This window comes from Acomys minous (assembly GCF_964271855.1).
Source record: "Acomys minous genome assembly, chromosome: 13".
Taxonomy (NCBI): domain Eukaryota; kingdom Metazoa; phylum Chordata; class Mammalia; order Rodentia; family Muridae; genus Acomys; species Acomys minous.
In genome coordinates, this window is record NC_140495.1 from 26,912,731 (window position 1) to 26,932,331 (window position 19,601).

At 36.4% G+C, this 19,601-nt stretch overlaps 1 protein-coding gene across 2 annotated transcripts in view; it reads right to left on the reverse strand.

Annotated features, from left to right (window-relative positions):
• The window catches only part of ATR (ATR checkpoint kinase), a 101,191-nt gene that overhangs the window by 16,622 nt on the left and 64,968 nt on the right, over positions 1-19,601 (reverse strand). For both annotated transcript variants that reach the window (XM_084751732.1, XM_084751733.1), the window contains 10 exons: positions 18,916-19,007; positions 18,522-18,699; positions 17,177-17,356; positions 15,945-16,104; positions 11,847-12,026; positions 9,102-9,244; positions 5,199-5,296; positions 3,968-4,200; positions 2,019-2,153; positions 423-623 (listed from right to left, as the gene is read on the reverse strand). In XM_084751732.1, coding sequence (XP_084607858.1) covers positions 423-623; positions 2,019-2,153; positions 3,968-4,200; positions 5,199-5,296; positions 9,102-9,244; positions 11,847-12,026; positions 15,945-16,104; positions 17,177-17,356; positions 18,522-18,699; positions 18,916-19,007 — 1,600 coding nt within the window. The remainder of the gene's footprint in view (positions 1-422; positions 624-2,018; positions 2,154-3,967; positions 4,201-5,198; positions 5,297-9,101; positions 9,245-11,846; positions 12,027-15,944; positions 16,105-17,176; positions 17,357-18,521; positions 18,700-18,915; positions 19,008-19,601) is intronic.

Sequence of the window (19,601 nt, forward strand, 5' to 3'; positions counted from 1 at the left end):
TACAGTGTTCTAGGATAGCCATGGCTGTCATACAGAAAAATCCTGTCTCAAAAAAACAAAACAAAAAATACAAACAAGCAAAAAACCATAAATTCAAATCCTTGTTTCATAGGTGGGTGTGAGGAACAGAAGAAAAGGGTATGTGTTCCGTTTCCTATTTTTTTTAAAGACAGCAGAAAATAAAGAAAACTAAAATTGTGATAAATAGTCATAGTGAAATATGAGCATGTGAAAATCATAATTTTAGGTTGGTTATGATTCCTTATCACTTAACATTATACCAAAGTACAAGACAATTTCATTTCTCTACATTTCTAAAGTTTTCTTTGTGAACAAACTCATTTAGACTTTCAGCTTATTTGAAGTTATAAATTAACTATATTTAAGAAGTTTTACTATAGTTATATAAAACTGAAGTTTACCACATCATCGAAGCCTGCAAGATAGGCCCAATGCCCAGGAAATGGGTCATGATTAGCATTGGCACCCAGAATTGATGGAAGAGTAGGTATCATAACCGACTGCAAAGGAATGAGGATTTGACTAAATGTTGAGTCTTCTACTAGCTTTTTCAGCATTTTAAAGTGAGTGCTCATGCTTAATGTGGAATTACTTCCATCAACCTGAAAAAACAAACAAACACTGTATTTCAATTTTTCCGTTTACCTTGAATTACAGAATTTTAATTACACTAACCATTACACTTTTACAATTTCAATTGCTAAGCAGCGTGCAATGTCCTGAGTATTTTTAATCATCTCATTTAATCCTCTTTTACCTCAGAAACAACAGTTCCTCTATTATAGGAGTTTTTAATGACCAAAGGAGATAGTAGAAACCAGAGCTCTATTTACTATTAGACATGAGAAAATCTGTAAGTAACTTTTTTGGGTTTTCAAATCTCATTTGGCAACAAAATGATACTGAATTTCTTAGTGTAAAGAAGAATGCTATGTGTGTTTGATTATGGGATAATCCAACAGATTATCATCAGTTACAATAGCCAATATAAAGTATGACTCCCTTTAAAATCAGAAAAAACTTGAATTCCTAATTGTAGTTTCAGGTAAAGAACTAAGCACTTGAACATGAAAAGCACTTATAAGGCTAGTATCCAATAAATAAGTTTTTCCTAGAGTCAAGTACATCAGAGGTCAAGTAGAATTAATGGCAATAATGAAAGACTATCCTTTTGAGAACAGTTTATTCATGAAAGGGATAGAGCTCATGTATAAAGTGCTTGCCTACTATGCTTAAGGCCTTGGGTTCCATACCCCACACTACAAAAAGGCAACCAGTTAATAACATAAACCTCTCCATTCTCCTTCCTATCATACATGTAGCTTAACATACAAGTTTTTAAAGCTTAAGGATAAAGTAGTATAATCAGAGACTGCCTTAATGCATTTTAAATATATTCTTATGGTTGATTTAATATTTTTTACTTAAAATTATTGATAACTATTAAAATACATTTTCAGAAAAAAATCAGAAATGTAGAGGATATCAGGGAGAGGGACATATGTTATAAATTAAAAAAAAAAAAAAAAGACCAAACAGATTTTTGGGCAGTGGTGTGGGCACTGGTGTGGGCAGTGGTAGCGCACACCTTTAATCCTAGCACTCAGGAGGATCTCTGTTAGTTCTAGGCCAGCCTGGTCTACAGAGAAAGTAACAGGACAGCCAGGGCTATACAGAGAAACCCCGTCTTGATAAACCAAACTAAACAAAAAGAGAAAACCACATTTATTAAGATAAATCACAGAGGTGTATCTCAGCAATAAAGCCCTATCTCTAGCACTATGAAGAAAAAGGGGGTGGGGGAGAAAAGATACAAAGATACCTATTTAAAATATGCTATTTGACCTAATTTGATGTATGTATACTGATGTACTTAAAATCTTTAATTTAACATATACATATAATTTAACATAAACATATAAGCTCAAATTACATATAAGTTTCTATATAACATTATTTAACACTGGTTGATAAGTACTTAAGATCTGTGACAGTACCGATTTGTTGCACAATTCTAGTAGCTTGTCTGTTAGGCGAGTTGCATCTCCAACAAACTTTTCTAAAGATTTTTTCATATGGATAGCTTTGGTAAGAATTTCCTTGCATCTGTTCACACGCATGGGATAAGAAGACTGTCAATTAAAAAAATGGTAAATACAATTGTAGATTAAGGCTCATTGGAAAGAATCAACTTAAGAGAATAATTATGATGTAACTTTAAAATGATAAGCATCCAGGAAATCAATTCAATAACACCATCAAGAGTTGTAAAAGCTGGGCAGTGGTGGTGCACGCCTTTAATCCTAGCACTTGGGAGGTAGAGGTAGACGGATCTCTGTGAGTTTGAGGCCTGCCTGGTCTACAAAGTGAGTCCAAGACAGCCACGGCTACACAAAGAAATCCTGTCTCAAAAAAAAAAAAAAAAAAAAGGGGTCATAAGAATTTTTAATCTTATAGCTAGTGAGTTCCTTTAATGGAACCTATATTGAAGAAACAATCTGATATTTTGAGACATAACATAAAAGAAAAAAGGAAAATGAAACAAATGCCTTAATGATTTAAAGTTAAATCTATTTTATAATTTTATCTAATTATAAAAACATGACTTCAAAGAATATCATTTATCTAATGTTAGTTATTTAATAATTTAATATTTAAGTGAAAATATTAAATTGTCAATTCAATTAAAAATTTATTGGTAAAAATGAGTAGAAAAATACACAAGCCGGGAGTGGTGGCGCATGCCTTTAATCCCAGCACTTGGGAGGCAGAGACAGGCGATCTCTGTCAGTTCGAGGCCAGCCTGGTCTACAAAGTGAATCTAGGACAGCCAAGGGTACACAGAGAAACCCTGTTTCGGGAAAAAAGAAAAAAAGAAAAAACAAAACAAACAAACAAACAAACCACAAAAGTTACAAGAGAATGCTATGAATAGTTTGAGTTTTAATTTTCTTATTACCTTTATACTAGCTTATCTACAAAATTTATCTACTAAATATACTAATCAATTTATATATGCCCATTAATAATGTAGTCCTTGCTTTAGTATTACATTTTCATGACTCTGGATTAAAACATGCAGGAAAAGTAAGTTAGCATAGGGCTGGAAAGATGGCTCAGAGATTAAGGGTTCAATTCCCAGCACCTACATGGCAATTTATGATTATTTTTAACTCCAACTGCAACTAATCCAACACCTTTTTCTGACCTCTGTGGGCAGCAGGCGTGCAAGTGGTAAAGGCATACATCCAGGCAAAAAACTCATACACAAAAAATAATTTTTAAAAATGTTTATTTATTTATTTATTTATTGTTATATATACAGTGCTCTGCCTGCATGTATACCTGCAGGCCAGAAGAGGGTATCAGATTACATTACAGATGGTTGTGAGCCACCTTGTGGTTGCTGGGACTTGAACTCAGGACCTCTGGAAGAGCAGTCAGAACTCTTAAATGCTGAGCTGTCTCTCCAGCCCCAAAACAATATTTTTAAAAAGTGGTTTTCATAACTTTTTACTAAAAACTTCACAAGGAAAACACATATTCAAGTCTTTAATCTTAACATACTGGTCACTTCATTCATACGGCAAGTATCTCAAAATATTTAAACAAGATAAATATTTTTAGAAACTATTAAAAATTACTAGAGGCTGAGCATGGTGGTGCACACCTTTAATTCCAGCACTTGAGAGGCAGAGGCGGGTGGATCTCTGCGAGTTCGAGGCTAGCCTGGTCTACAAAGTGAATCCAGGACAGCCAGGGCTATTACACAGAGAAAACCTGTCTTGGAAAAAAACAAAAACAAAAAAACCCAACAACAATAAAAAAATAAAAATTACTAGCTTAATATAGGCCAGAACCCTGGAATTTGCATTATATACTTGCTTTAAAAATACATGCCATAATAAGTGGTAGAAGACACCGTGGCGACTAGTTAATGCATTACCTTTGACACAGCAGTCATCATCCACATTGCTTGCTGAGGATAGGCCAGAAACACCTTGGCTATTATTTCCATCAAGACAACAAAAACTTCATCATGAGAATGACAAATTCGAGAGATCAACTGAGAAAAAGCAGTCAAAAACTGATACGGAGCTAACCGGTTTGCATGCTCTGTGAGAACACTATTTATTTTAGCCAAATCATTTCTCATTTGTAGACGATCAGAACGGCCACCTAGGGGTGGAAAATCAGTTCAAGACAGGAAAAACAAACATCAGTATATAAATTCATTTCACAGAAAATGTGATTAAAAACAGCTTTAAAAATACATTATCTGTATACCCACAGCTAGCTTTCAGTGAAAAGACTGTGTAAATAGGAAAGCTTTTAGGTCTAAGAGGCATTTGTTTTTATCATCTGTTATAAGTTTTAGGGTAAATTACATGCTTAAACTGACATCTTTCAAAGTATTAGGGTTATGAAGAAATGAAAAGACTATACTTTCCATTCTTGAATTACAACTACTTTAAAAGTCTATGGCTTATCTTTCCCTATCTTTTTACGTTTAATTTTATAAGATTTTTATTATTTTCTTTCTTTTTTTCTTTTTTTGGTTTTTTGAGACAAGGTTTCTCTGTGTACCCTTGACTGTCTTGGACTCGTTTTTGTAGACCAGGCTGGCCTTGAACTCACAGAGATCCCCCTGCCTCTGCCTCCCAAGTGCTGGGATTAAAGGCGTGCGCCTGGCGCACTCATGTGTGTAGCATGTACATATGACATGAGTGCTGGCACCTGTATAAGACAGCAGCTTTTGGTATCTCTGGAGCTGGAGCTGCAGGAAGTTGTAAACTGCTTAATATGGGCTCTGAAATTAAACTCAGGTCTTCTGCAAGGGCAGTATGTGCTTTAACTGCTGGGCCATCTTCCCAGCCTCGACAGTTTCTTACAACATTATAACATTTGAATTATCAAATTAATTACTGGGTTTTAGTAAGTGAGAGTGTGATGTCAAATGTTATTGTTATAGTTCTTCCTAGTGCCTTAAATTTTTTTACATTAAGAGTCATACCTTTTTCAGCCAGGTGTGGGTAGCACATGTCTTTAATCCCAGCACTCAGGAGGCAGAGGCAAGCGGATTGCTGAGTTCGAGGCCAGCCTGGTCTACAAAATGAGTCCAGGACAGCCAAGGCTACACAAAGAGACCCTATGTCTCGAAAAACCAAAAGACATACCTTTTTCCCATTCATATGCCTTAGCACCAAAATCAAGCCATAGTGATAACATTCGTGGCATTGATTGATATATGAACTGATTTCCATACTGAAGAGATCTGAAAATATATGAACGAGAAATATGATTAGCACAGAGCTCTTCTGTAGGTTATATGAACTAGAGTATAAAAGCTTAAACTACCACTTCAGTTATACTGGCTTCTTTCAAAAGCTATGACATCATCTACTTATCTATCTGGCCTTGAACTCAGTTTGCAGCTGAGGATGAGACCCCAAATCCTCTGCTTCTATCTCCTGAGTCCGAGACCACAGGCATGCTGTTTATTTGGTGCTACTTATCAAACCCAGGGCTTCACGCATGCTAAGCAAGCACCTATCTATTGAGCTATATCCCTAGTCCTCAAAACAATGGTACTGGTGTTTCTTCCTCGTAGGTTATTGTCCCCTCTTTCATCTTTTCTTGCTAAAGTATTCAGGTAGCCTGTATAAAAAAAAATTATATATGTTTTATGTTAGTCAAAAGTCTTTTTAATACTTCCTTCAAATGGTCCTAAGAATGACTCCTGTACCTTCATTTGTGTTCCATGGTAGTGAGCTTAATGCTCTGGCATAATCATTCTATTTCTGGGAAATTACATTTCTACATTTTTCTTCAGTCCCCTGCCCCTTTACAGGTGATATGGAAGGAGATATATTTTTATAATCATGAAGCTAGTAGCTGGAGCTTTTACCACAGACTTTCCCAAATTATACAACCTTTAGATGTATCTGCTTTACTTCTGGTATGCTGCATGTGTATCTCCATCCATGCCCAGGGAAAAGTGTAAATGCAAACTTCAACTACCACAAACTATGCAGTGGGTTTCCCAAACTTGGAGACACCACGGGGCTCAGCACATCTAGAGTATGACTAAGTGCATCGTAGGAAAACCAACTTCCTGATCCACATGATCTTTGCAATCATAATAACTCCCTTGCCAGGCAACTTAATTTTTATATTTGTATCATTTATTTTTATATCTGCACACAAGTTCTGTTACAAACTGTTATTTAAATGTTTTTATATATTTAAGGTTTTGTTCCTTAATTAAACTGTTTTTCAGAACAAACATTTACACTAAAGCAGTAATAACAAAATTATTCAAGGTATATTGTTATTCAAATGAATATCTCAATACATAATCTTTATTCCTTTAAAAATATAAATATAGGAGCTGAAGTGATGGTACAGTGGTTAAGAGCACTTGTTGTTCTTGCGGAGGGCACAGGATCAATTTCCAGCACCCACACAGTGGTTTATTATTATTCTCCAGTTTCCAGAGAATCCGATGCCCTCTTCTTACCACCATAGGCACGAAACATACACATGGTACATATACATACATGCAGGCAAAACACACATAAAATAAAATGAGGAAATATAATTAAAGATTTTATTTATTGGATATGTATGCTCTGCCTGCATGTACACTTGTATGACAGAAGAAGGCATTAGATCACATTATAGATGGTTGTAAGCTACCATGTGGCTGCTGGGAATTAAACTCAGGACCTCTGGAAGAGCAGACAGCGCTAGTAACTACTTAGCCATCTCTCCAGTACCCAGAGGAAATCTAATTTTAAAAACTTTAAATACCAGCATTAAAAAATATCCAAATTTTCAGTATCACAGGTGTATGATGTAGAAGCTGAGAGTAGTGCTACATATTTTCTAATCCCAACACAGGCAGACTGAGGGGCCAGCTTGGGCTATATAGGCAAGATCACACCACAAACAAACAAAATCACCATCAAAAAAGACAAAAACCCCAATAACAATGAAAAAGAAAGAAATGAATATAAAGTAGCCTTCCTTCTCTGAGGTGTAATTTAAGAAATGTAATGAGTACATTCCGTACGTGAAGGGGCCCAATATATACTAAAAGTAAAAATAAAAATATTTTAAAATTGTTTATTCTAGAAAAAAAATACAATTACTAATTGTCTTGTTTCTGATCCCATTTCAAAATGTCAACAAGCCAGTAGTTCTCCTGTAATAACACAGCCATTAAGAAAACCACTAATATTTATAATTACTAGTAACTACAACTATGGAAACAAATTAATGAAATTGAGTTTAGATCTTACAAAATGAAATTTTGAATTAGGAAAATGAAATTTGGCTAAATGTTATTCAAATGTGGATATATAAATACTGCTTTAATTACTGAAAAATAAATATTTAACTGAGAAATGACAAAACCTAAAAAGTAAGGAATTTTAATAAAGTTATTGCTGTAAAGTCAGAATCTTTTACTAGAGAGTAATAGCACATGAATACAAGAACTATGAAATGTCATTACTCATAAATTAATAATTTGCCAAATATAAATACTAAGCATGACTATATATATTCATACATATGTATACATATATGAATACAATGCATATGTGTATTGGCATCTGAAACTGAAAGTTAAATTCCAAGCACGGCAAGAGGATCAGGAAGGTCAGTCCAGACTTGGCTACATAGGGAGTCTGAGGCTAGCCTGGACCCCATAAGACTGCAACTCACAAAACGAAACGAAATGTTGTATTCTATCCTCTGCCTACTTCAAGGGTAGGCTCCTGACAGGTGGTGCACATCTGTAATCCCAGCACTGAGGACACTGAAAGGAGTATGAGTTCAATAAGGAACTGAGCTATAGATTGAGACTCAATCTCTAAAATGTAAAATAAAAAATGGAGGGGGGGCAAGGCTCTTTATTTGGTATAACTTCAAAATAATGTACTTATTTGTTTTACAGGATTTGAGTAGGAGAATATTCTTACCTACTATTACATTTAACAATTAAACATACTAAGTTTAAGGTCTTCTGAAAGATTGTACATGGTGATTTTGGGACGACTGTCATGGTCTCCTGAGTATTGAGATTATGGGTATGGGCCACCATGTCTAGAAAATGGCAGATTAAAATTTTTTTGCTGGGTGTGATGGCACATGCCTTTAATCCCAGCACTTGAGAGTCAGAGGCAGGCAGATCATTGTGAGTTTGAGGCCAGCCTGGTCTACAAAGCAAGTCTAGGACAGCCAAGGCTACACAGAGAAACCCTGTCTTGAAAAGACAACAACAGGGGCTGGAGAGATGGCTCAGCGGTTAAGAGCATTGCTGCTCTTCCAGAGGTCCTGAGTTCAATTCCCAGCAACCACATAGTGGCTCACAACCATCTATAATGTGATCTAATGCCCTCTTCTGGTGTGCAGGTGTACATGTAGGCAGAGCACTGAATATGTAATAAATAAATAAATCTTTAAAAGAAAAAAAAAACAAAAAAAAAGAAAGAAGAAAAATGTAAAAACATGATAGGCAAGTGTTCTACTATTGAGTTATATCTGCAGTCTAGTACTGTTGATTATCTAAAATTTTATACACACACACACACACATTTTCTCTACCTAACTGTATCTATAAACTTTTTCTACACACACACACACACACACACACACACACACACACACACACACAGCATTTTTTAAGACTAAAGAAAAAAACTGAATGAGGAAAAATATTCTGGGACTGGAGTCATAGCTCAGCTCCAGCTGTTCTTACAGAAGACCCAGGTTAAGTTCCTAGCACTCACAAGGCAGTTCACAACTGTAACCCAGTTCCATGGTATCTGATGCCCTCTTCTGGCTTCCAAAAATACTACGCATGCACATGGTAAGCTTACATATATGTAAGCAAGTACACAAACACTCCCATACATAAAATAAAGGTAAATTAAACATAGAAAGAAAAAAATATTCTCTCTCAATTAAGCTGTAGAATAAACCCAAGCATGGTAAAACAGAAAACAATCTGAATATGCTATGATATGTGATAATATTCATCCACATCTCAAATATACAGTTCTCATACTTACCTTCCAAAATGCAGGACTATATACCGGATGAGATCACCTTGCTTTTCCATTTTGTTATCTGTTACCATGGGCATCAGTTTGTCATAGTACTTGGCAAGGTAGAAATGCCCATCTTCCCACTCTGGCAAAAACAAGGTCACATCCTATGGAAAAGACATAGGATACATACATATCTAAGCAAATCTCATCCTAGGCTGGGGCATAAAGTACTAATAGGTGATTAAACATCAAAAGTATGCAGCACATAGCAAATTCAAGCTGTTGCGTGTAACTGGCTTCATACATAGTGTTCCATCAGAACAATAAGCTCCAATGTGTGATGCTGATAAATATCCTTGCCAGGCGTGGCAGACAACACCTGTAATCTTAGCACTTAGGAAACTAAGGCAGCACGATTTCAGTAAGTATGAGACAAACCTGAGATACATATACAAGGTGAGCTCCACTTTTCTGAGGTATAATTTTCATATAAACTATGTACCCTGAGTATATAAGCTTTTGGCAAATATCTGTGGAGTAATGATGCCAATCAAAAAAAATTATTACTATCAATATATATTACTTTTACTTACTCTGGTAAGTATGACATAATAAATGCACACATCTCACCCCTCTTCTTTCATTAACCATGTCTCTGATATACAAGTGCATGGCTGCATGCACCAAAAGCTTGTTTCTCTTTTTTGGAGACATGATTTCATTATATAACCCAGGCTGACCTTGAACTCACCATCCTTCTACTTCTACTTTCTGGACGCTGGTATTACAGGTGTGTGTACCACTAAAGCCCACACACAAGAATTCATGTTTAATAGTTGTGGAATAGTATTCTATCATATGACCACACCATGGTTTTGCTTAGTCATCTTTCTGTGGTAGATTAGATGGCCTATTTTGTTTTTGTGAATAAAGTTACAGTAACTATTTTATGCAACTGGTTTTAGGGATTTATGTAATTATATTATTTCTCCTGGATGCATACCTAGAAGTAGAATGACTAGATTTATCACAGGTGTATGTTAAATTGTATACTGCTACCAGCCATGACGAGGTATCTAGTTGTCATAATAATAAGTTTGCTAGTTTTTACACTAGCAACATCCCCAGCTCCAAAATCATATCTTTCATGTTCATAGCTGCCTTATTCATAATAGCCAGAACATGGAAACAGCCTACGTGTCCCTCAGTAGGAGAATGGATGAAGAAACTGTGGTACATCTACACTATGGAATACTACTCAGCTATTAAAAACAAGGAATTTCCAAAATTTGTGGACAAATGGATTGAACTAGAAATTATCATAATGAGTGAGTTCACCCAGAGCAAAAAGAGTTAAATGGTATATACTCACTTATATAGAGACACTAATCCAAAGGGTATGTCCCCATGAAAAACTTTACTTACCAGGAAAGTGGGTCAGAGGGGAGGACATCCTATTGAGACTTTACGTGTGAGAAGCCTGGGAGAATGAGGAAATAGAAGGATCCAGAGGGTCCTGGAAAACTACAGGTGGGTCTGGGCCCTGGGGTCCTCCTCAAACTATAGCACCAGCCAAGGAAAATATAGGCAGTAAACCTCGAACCCCTACCGAGTCTAACTGATGGACAGGACATTTTCCACCGTTAAGTGAAGAAGGAGATCTGACTTTCACACAAACTCTGGTGCCCCATATTTGACCATGTCCCTTGGATGGAGAAGCCTGGTGGCACTCAGAGGAAGGATAATAGGTCACCAAGAAGAGACTTCATACCCTATGAGCATATACAGGGGGAGGAGGTCCCCCTCAGTCACAGACATAGGGAAGGGGAGTAGGGGGGGAAGCAGGAGGGAGGGAGGAATGGGAGGATACAAGGGATGGGCTAACAACTGAGATGTAGTATGAATAAATAAAAAAAATAAAGTGTACACACACACACACACACACACACACACACACACACACACACACAGAGTCAAAGCTCAAAAACCATCACTGATACTTAACATTATAGAACATTGTCATCATCACTTCAAAACAAAACCCTCTACTCATTAGTTATCAATCCCCATCCCTGACCCTTGGCTTTGAAAACCACTAATCTACTTTCTGGATAAATCTAGTTTATCAATTTTTATAATAAAAGTCCTAGTTATTTTTACATTTCCATTTCATATTTTTCTTATCTTTATTAAAATTTAATACCTCATAGAGAAGTTATATCATTTTTATAAAGAAATTCCATGGGCAGGGGATGTTGCTCAGCTGGTAGTGTTTGCCTAACATGGACAAGGTTCTGAGTTGAAGTCTCAGCTGTGGATTAAGCTGGGTGTGGTGGTGCACACCTCTAACCCTAGCACTTAGGGAAGGGAGGCAGTAGGATCAGAATTCCAAGGTCATCTTTGACTACAAAGAAAGGTCTAAACTACTGAGACCTACCTAAAAAACATTAGGCTCAGATATGGTTAACTTTGTATAGAAAGATAAGAATATTACCGTGATGAATAGGCAAAGTTGTAGCACAGTGCCTATTCTATTTCAGGATTTCACAGTTGGTTTAAGAAGTAGATTTACTGTACAATTATTTCTAATTTGGGGGTCATAGTTTCATGTATATATTCATTTGTGATAATTCCATATACTTATGATTCTGATTTTATAAAAAAGTTTTCTGGAGTACTATTACACACATGTACTTCAATATAGACTTTAAAAAATCATTTACTCCATTAAAAAAACCAAATGGTTTACATTACATATATACTTACCTTATATTTTTTCATAACTGCATTGCTTTCAAAGTTAGCTGTTTCTTCCATAAACCGGCCAACTAGCAGCGTGGCTCGACCATGGATTAACATGTGCTTACTCTCAGTTGGGGATTTATTTTCAGGAAAACATAAATCAACACCTTTTTGAAGGACAATAAGTGCCTGGTGAACATCACCCTAAAAGGAATCAGGCAATTAATAAGTCTTTAAGAGTATTTATTCTTGCACCAACCAAGGACAATACATGCAGTAAACATTGAACCCCTACTCAGATCTAACCAATGGATAGGAATTCTCTACAGTTTGGGTGGAGAGCAGTAACTGACTCTGACATGAACTCTGGTGCCCATATTTGACCACTTCTCTTTGGTGGGGAGGCCTGCTGGCACTCAGAGAAAGGATAAGCAGGCTACCAAGATGAGACTTGATAGGCTGTGGCCATATGGTGAGGGAGGAGGTCCCCTTCTGTCACAGACCTAGGGAAGGGGAATAGGGTGAGAGGGAGGGAGGAAGGGAGAAACAGGACTATACAAGTGAGGGGATAACAATTGAGATGTAATCCGAATAACTTCATTAAATATAAAAAAAGAATATATTCTTATCCAGGCTATGTTGGCAAATGCCTTTAATCCCAGCACTCAGGAGGCAGAGGCAGGTCGATCTCTGAGTTTGAGGTCACCAGTGCTACACAGAGAAACCTTGTCTCAACAAAGTTATTGTAAATTCAAGTTTATCTGTCACTCCTTCTTAAAGTTCTAAGGAAGCATTGACTCAGTTCGTGTAGAACCCTTTAATCATTCATCTGTTTACTCATTCACTTTAAAGTACAAGGAACTGAATATATATGTAGATGTTTTGGAATACCAACAATCCATAAATTAAAATTTCTGGCTTAAAAGTTCATAGCTAACTGGATATGATGTTATATGTCTATATTTTTACCACTCAGAAGATGCAGGCAGGAGGATCACAAGTTCAAGGTCAGCCTTGGCTACAGTTAGATTTTGTCTCAACAAAATCACACCAAACCAAGCAAACAAAAATAATAAAATAAAAGACATTCACAATCAACTGAAGAACCAAACCTGGTAAAACACCAACACATTTAAGTGTTATACAAACACAGGTAGGTATTTTAAGGGATAGAGAAAGGAGTTCCCAAAAATCTATCTAAAGATACAGGAAAATGGGCTGGAGAGATGGCTCTGCAGTTAAGAGCACTGTCTGCTCTTCCAGAGGCCCTGAGTTCAATCCCTGGCAACCACACGGTGGCGCACAACCATCACAACTATAATGTGATCTGATGGTCTATTCTGGCATGCAGGTATACATACAGATAGGGCACACATATGCATAAAATACATTTAAACAAAAGATACAGGAAATAAAAGAGACCAGTAAGCCAGGCAGTGGTGACGTACACCTTTAATCCCAGCACTCAGGAAGCAGAAGCTGGCAAATTGGATCTCTGTGAGGTTGATGCCAGCCTGGTCTACAGAGCTAATTCCAGGATGGCCAAAGCTACACAAAGAAAAAAATCTGATTTTTGATCTTAAACGGAAAAAACATCTGAATTTGGTCTTAATGAGTAGAAAACATTCTGCCACATAATTTAGTAAGTGGCATTTTAGTTAGGTTGTATTCTATGTACAAGTGTGGGCCTAAGTGTGTGTATGTGCTACATATGTGCTCAAAGGCCAGAAGAGGGTGTCAGATCCCCTGGAACTGGAATTACAGGTGGTTTCAAATCACTTGGTGTGGATGCTGGCACTAAAACCCAGGTCCTCTGCACGAGGAACAAATATTCTCAATGACTAGTCATCTCTCCAGCCCCAGAAACACTAATTTTTAATTCTAGCACTTGAGGGTTTAGAATGTGGTCAGTATATGACTCTGGCTGGCACAGAACTCTTTATCTTGATCAGGCTGCCCTTGATTTATGGTGATCCTCTTGTTGCTCTTATCCTGAGTACTCTGGTTGTAGGCCTGTACTACCACACCAAGCAGAAACAATACTTTAAATTATAATCTATGATGAAGCAGGGGCTGGTAAACAGAGGTCAGCCACGTTCCCAGTCTACATACTGATAAAAGTAAAAACCTGATACTTATTACCATGCAAATTCCCATTACCTGCAAGAGGTATGTTCCAAGACCACCAGTGTGTACCTCAAACTGTAAACAGTAAAAACCCTATAGGTACTAGGTTTTTTTCTCAAACATATACCTACAGTAAAGTTGAATGTATGAATAAGGCACAATTAGAGATTGAGAAAATCACTACTAATAAAACACCATTTAAATAAGCACTGTAGTGATAAATTTAAATTTTTATGGGCTATTTCTGGCATTTTCCATTGAATATTTTCAGCCATAGGTTGACCTCATGTTACTGAAAGCAGGGAAACAAAGTTAAAGAGGGGTACTAATTTAACACTGTTGCTGAGCTTCAGTGTTTGGTATATTAAATACACTTCTGACTTTAAGTTATTTTCAATTTACAATGAGCTTATTGGGAAACAGTCCCAATATAAGTTGAACAGCACCACCAGTCTCACTTTAGGTGAGGCTTAAATAAAGCATTTGTGAGGCAGGGACAAATGAAACTAAAGAGATAGGATAGCACCCAGCCAGAAATGTTGTGTACCTCCCAGAGTTCAGACTTAATCTAAAATGTATAAAGACTACTATGAAGGATTTACTCTTCTGAAGAAGCAGTATGTTTGAATGTGTATGTTGGAAAGGCCACTACAGTAATATAAAAAAAGAAACTGTGAGAACCTTAAGAAGGTTGTTGGAGCCAAGTGTGGTGGCACATGAATTTTACTTTTGTTTTTTGAGACAAGGTTTCTCTGTGTAGCCTTGGTTGTCCTATACTCACTTTGTAGACCAGGCTGGCCTCCAACTCACAGTGATCTGCTATCTCTTCCTCCCGAGGGCACATGCCTTTAATCTCCGCACTCAGGAGGCAGAGATAGGATCTTGGTGAGTTCCAGGACAGCCCGGTCTACAAAGTGAGTCTAAGACAGGGCTGTTACACAGAGAAACTCTGTCTTGAAAAACCAGAAAAACAAAAAAGGAAGGTTGTTGGATATTGTTAGATGCTGAAAATAATGGCATGAATTAAAATAGGAGGAAAAAAGAGAGATGATTAAAAAACATTTCTAAAATAAAAGAGCAAAGATTTAGCCTAAAATTGAGTGTATAAAGTGAGAGTGAGGAAAAAGTTTAAGATAAAAGTCTAGATTTGTTTCAGATAAGGGGATGGAAGCAAGGCTTGTTCAGAAAAATAAGCAGTGTGAGAAGATAAATAGGTATTATTAAATAATGAATTCCATTCCAAGCATTCTAAGTTGAGGCAATACAATAACACTCGCCAGTATCATCTAACACAGGCTCAATAACCACTCTCCCCATTGGTCTGGGAAATACCTTCCCTGTCCTCTCTTAGTCACCACCAAGTTTCTACAATCACATATAGCGTCACCCAGAGCTACAAAATGCTAACTACAAAACATGCTCTGTGTACTATCAACTCTAAAAGTGTCTATTATTTAAATATGGGACATAAAGTTAGTAAGTAGTTCATATACTTAAAAGCTCTTATTCCTATTGCTGGAATCTGGGGGCTGCTGGGATTGTCTGTTCTGAAGCTAAGCCCTTCCTGACAGGTGGTGACAGAAGTACATCTTGACAGTAACACTAGCAAGTCCACACTCAAGTGTTTCCCAAAGCCATTAAGTAAGAAAGTTTTGCAATCATTTATGAAGTACATACTGAGAACCTATTACATCTACCCTATATACTTACAGAAAGTAAAATATAGTAATAATTGTTCATTTTCCTCAGAAATATGTAGGACAGATGAAAACTCAGAGAACTTTACCATAAGACTTAAAAAATAGGAAGATGTTTTATTTGAGGACTTCAGAATACAAGAAACAGTCTTCCTTCCTAGACTATTGTAGAGAATGAAGAAAATTGACAGAAAAAATAAGAGTTCTGAATTTGGATTAACGGCTTTCCCAGTTGGACACTGGTAGACATGTGTAATTCCAACAGTACATTTTGTGATGAGGTTCCCTTGGCCAGTACCTTGGACCACAGCCACTTTGCCCTTTCCACATACAGTTCGGCAAGTCGTGATTCTCCTGCGTTAAGAAGAGCATTGTAGGCTGTCTGATGGTGCCCAGCCTTTCTAGCTACCCTGGCACTCTGCAGCCAGCATTCTCCAACCATTTCATTGTAATCCGGCCTAAAAAAAACATACCAAAACACAGGTGAAAAATAGCATTTATGAGTATACTCAATAACTTAAACAGCTCTCTTCCCAACACAGAACCTTCCCAGTGTACTATTTCAATGCTTACTTTGTAAAGCAACAATAAACAAACTGTTCCACTTGGGTCTTATAAGTCTATCTAGGCTTTATTCTTGTTGCTTTTTTTTTTGGAAATTGAGAATCAAACCCAAAGATACTTGATATATGATACTTTACTTAGATATATTGCAGCATACGATATGTGTTGATATTCACCTCCCAAAGTGTTACTTACATTTAAAAAATTTAAAAGATAAACATACACATACACAATTAAAGTCTTCTATGAAGGTTCACTGGATATCTAAGAAGTACCTCCTGTGTCAGCTGCTTGAGTACTGAGATTATAGTCATAAAACATCATGCTTAGCTATAAAATTGATTCTTTAAAGATTTCCTTAAGGGATGGAGAGATGGCTCAGTGGGTAAAAGCACTATCTGTTCTTCCAAAGGTCCTGAGTTCAATTTCCAGCAACTATGCGGTGGTTCACAAGCATCTACAATGAGATCTGGTGTCCTCTTCTGGTGTGTAGGCATACATGTAATAGTATGTAAATAATAAATAAATCTTTTAAAAAATTTCTTTAAATATCTTAATATTTCACTTTACCTTAAAATTTTTTACTTACTTATTTTATGTATATAAATATTTTGCCTGTGTGTACATATGTGTACTATATGTGTGCCTGGTGCCCAGAGGGCCCAGAAGAGGGTCTCAGATCCCTCCGAACTGCTGTTACAGATGGTTGTGAGCCACCATATGGGTGTCTGGAATCTAACCCTGACCTTCTGAAAGAGTAGCAAGTACTTAATCACTGACTGAGCCATCTCTACAGCCCTTTGTAAAAGTATTATTATGATCTCGGTTTGTTTCAACTATGTAATAAATTCCTAAGAACTGAAAATAGGAAATGCAGATGCAGAAAGAAAAATACTCCCAAGAAAGTATGAACATGATACTAAATTCAAGACAATTGACTTTAAAAAAAGAAGTAGTATGAACAACCTTTTGTTGAGGCTTAATAAAGCCCTTCGTAAGGCCAGGATAGGCTCCTTGGCTCTATAGGAATTCTGGGTCATTTCCAGCCGAGCTGCCCAATTCAGAGAGTCTTCATTACAATTGTCATCTGGAGACTTGTGAAAAAGTGGTTTGATGCTGTGCTCTAACTCACACAACATGTGTAATCTGAAGATAGACCGAACACGTTAAAATGTTACTATATTTAGTCTTATTAATCTCACATAAGAAGTATACATATTAGATCAGCTATGAAAAACCAAACTTTTTTCCTGCAATATAAACAGCAATATTTATATAACTTAAATTAAGTGTAAACAACAATTTATTCATGTTAAAATATTCAGTGCCTTGATGTTATCCCTGAATTCTTGTGAATTAACCTGAAGGATATATAAAAACTAAATACCAATGTGTGAGAAGAAAACTTTACTGTCAGCCAAGTAGTGAGTCACCTGCCTTTAATCCCAGCACTCGGGAAGCAGAGGCAGGCAGATCTCTGTGAGTCTGAGTCCAGCCTTGTCTATAAAGAGATTCTGGGACAGCCAGGACTATAAGGGAAACCCTACCTCAAAAAACAAAACAAAACAAAACAAACCTCAAAAAAAAAAAAACTTTACTGCCAACGTGAAAATAAAAGTTATTCATTATAAATGAATATGAAATATGTATATAATACTGATATTAATGAGGGCCTAATATAGTTAATTTTTTCCTAGGTGATAGAAGTCATGATATAGTCATATTATCTCTTGCATTTTTATAATAGTGTCTATGACTCAGTATTGAAGGTACACACACACATACAAAAAAGTACCTGAGTAGCTACTGAATAAAATTAAATTTCAGTGAGCCAATATCTGGTTTCACTACGATATTACTGAAGAAGATCATGCAAAATAGAGTAAATTCTAACAAGGAACTGCATTTGGCATTTAAACTTTGTACTTCAATGATAGCATTTTCTTTTCTTTTTTAACCATTATTTTCCTCAGGTGAATAAGTAGACTTAAAGAAGACTATGCTAAGATATTTAAAAAACAATGAAAGAGTCAATTTGTGTTAAGCAGCACACCAAAAATAAATTATCAGAATTATTTACACATACTGTTCTAAAGCTGGGTATGATGGTGCATGCCTTTAATCACAGCACTCAGGAGGCAGAAGCAGGTGGACTGCTGTGAGTTAAATGCCAGCCTGGTCTACAAAGCTAGTCCAAGACAGCCAGGACTATACAATGAAACCCTGTCTTGAAAAACCAAGGGGTGGGGTGGTAAAAAGTCCTAGGTGAAATATATAAATAAGGAATGTAAAAGTGGTATCCTCAAAATACCTCACAATGAATTCATATCCTCGTTGGTAGGAGCCTCTTTCGAAGCTTGCCGCTGAGAGAGGTACAATTTGTTCTGCTCTCACTAGTTTCAATGTGTCATAGAAAGCTGCGGTGTCTCTTTTTTTAGCTGATAAGAGTAACTGCCCTAGTCTGACACTCCACGTTGTGGATTTCCCATCTGAAAAACAAGTCAAGAAATGTGATGAGTGGGTCCAGAAGCCAGCTTTGTTGCATTTTATAAGAAGAAATAATGAACAGGCGGTTCTGTTCTATATCAGACAACTAAACAGGCATTCATAAAACAGACCAGATTAAATGTGAATGCTGTTAAACTATCAAAACTAGAATATTTATTGCAACTTAATGCTGCTAGCACTTTAAGAAGTAACTTTACCTGTTGCCAAATAATTTTCCACCAAATCCCACTGGGACAGTTTCCAAGCTGCTTCTACTCTGTATGTGTTTAACTCATCTGTCCATTCAGACCTATTAAGAAAAATCCATGTCAGCTACATTTTAATCTGTTTATAATTAAAACAGCATTTGCATATTTTTATTATATTTACTTTTTAACATATGTTTATATTATTACACATAAATAAAATAAACTATATATAGCAGGAAGGACCATGAAACAATCAGTAATTATATAACTTACATTGATAGTGATTTGGCTATTTGTATTTGGCAAACCTGAATTAAACATCTTTCCTATCTTGTTGAGTCTAAAATTCTGAATGAAAATCTGTATCTATCATACATCATCTCTAATAACTTAAAACTTCTATCTAAATCTAAAAATATCTTAACCCCTAACCAACTAAGCTTAATTGTAAGACTAAACTATCTGGTCTTTAACCCCATCAGAGACTTGAGAAGGAATAAAACTTAATTACCTGAGCGAACTGGAAGTGCAGGTTAGCAACTTCCAAAACAAAAAAAATGACAGAGACAGTTTATTGCCTGAACAGTTACCCAACAGTCTATTCATCACCTTCAGCCTTCTGACCCAATATAACTGACAGACGTATCTGCGAGGCAGAAATTATTGAGGACTTGCTTACCCTGTCTTGGCAGAGT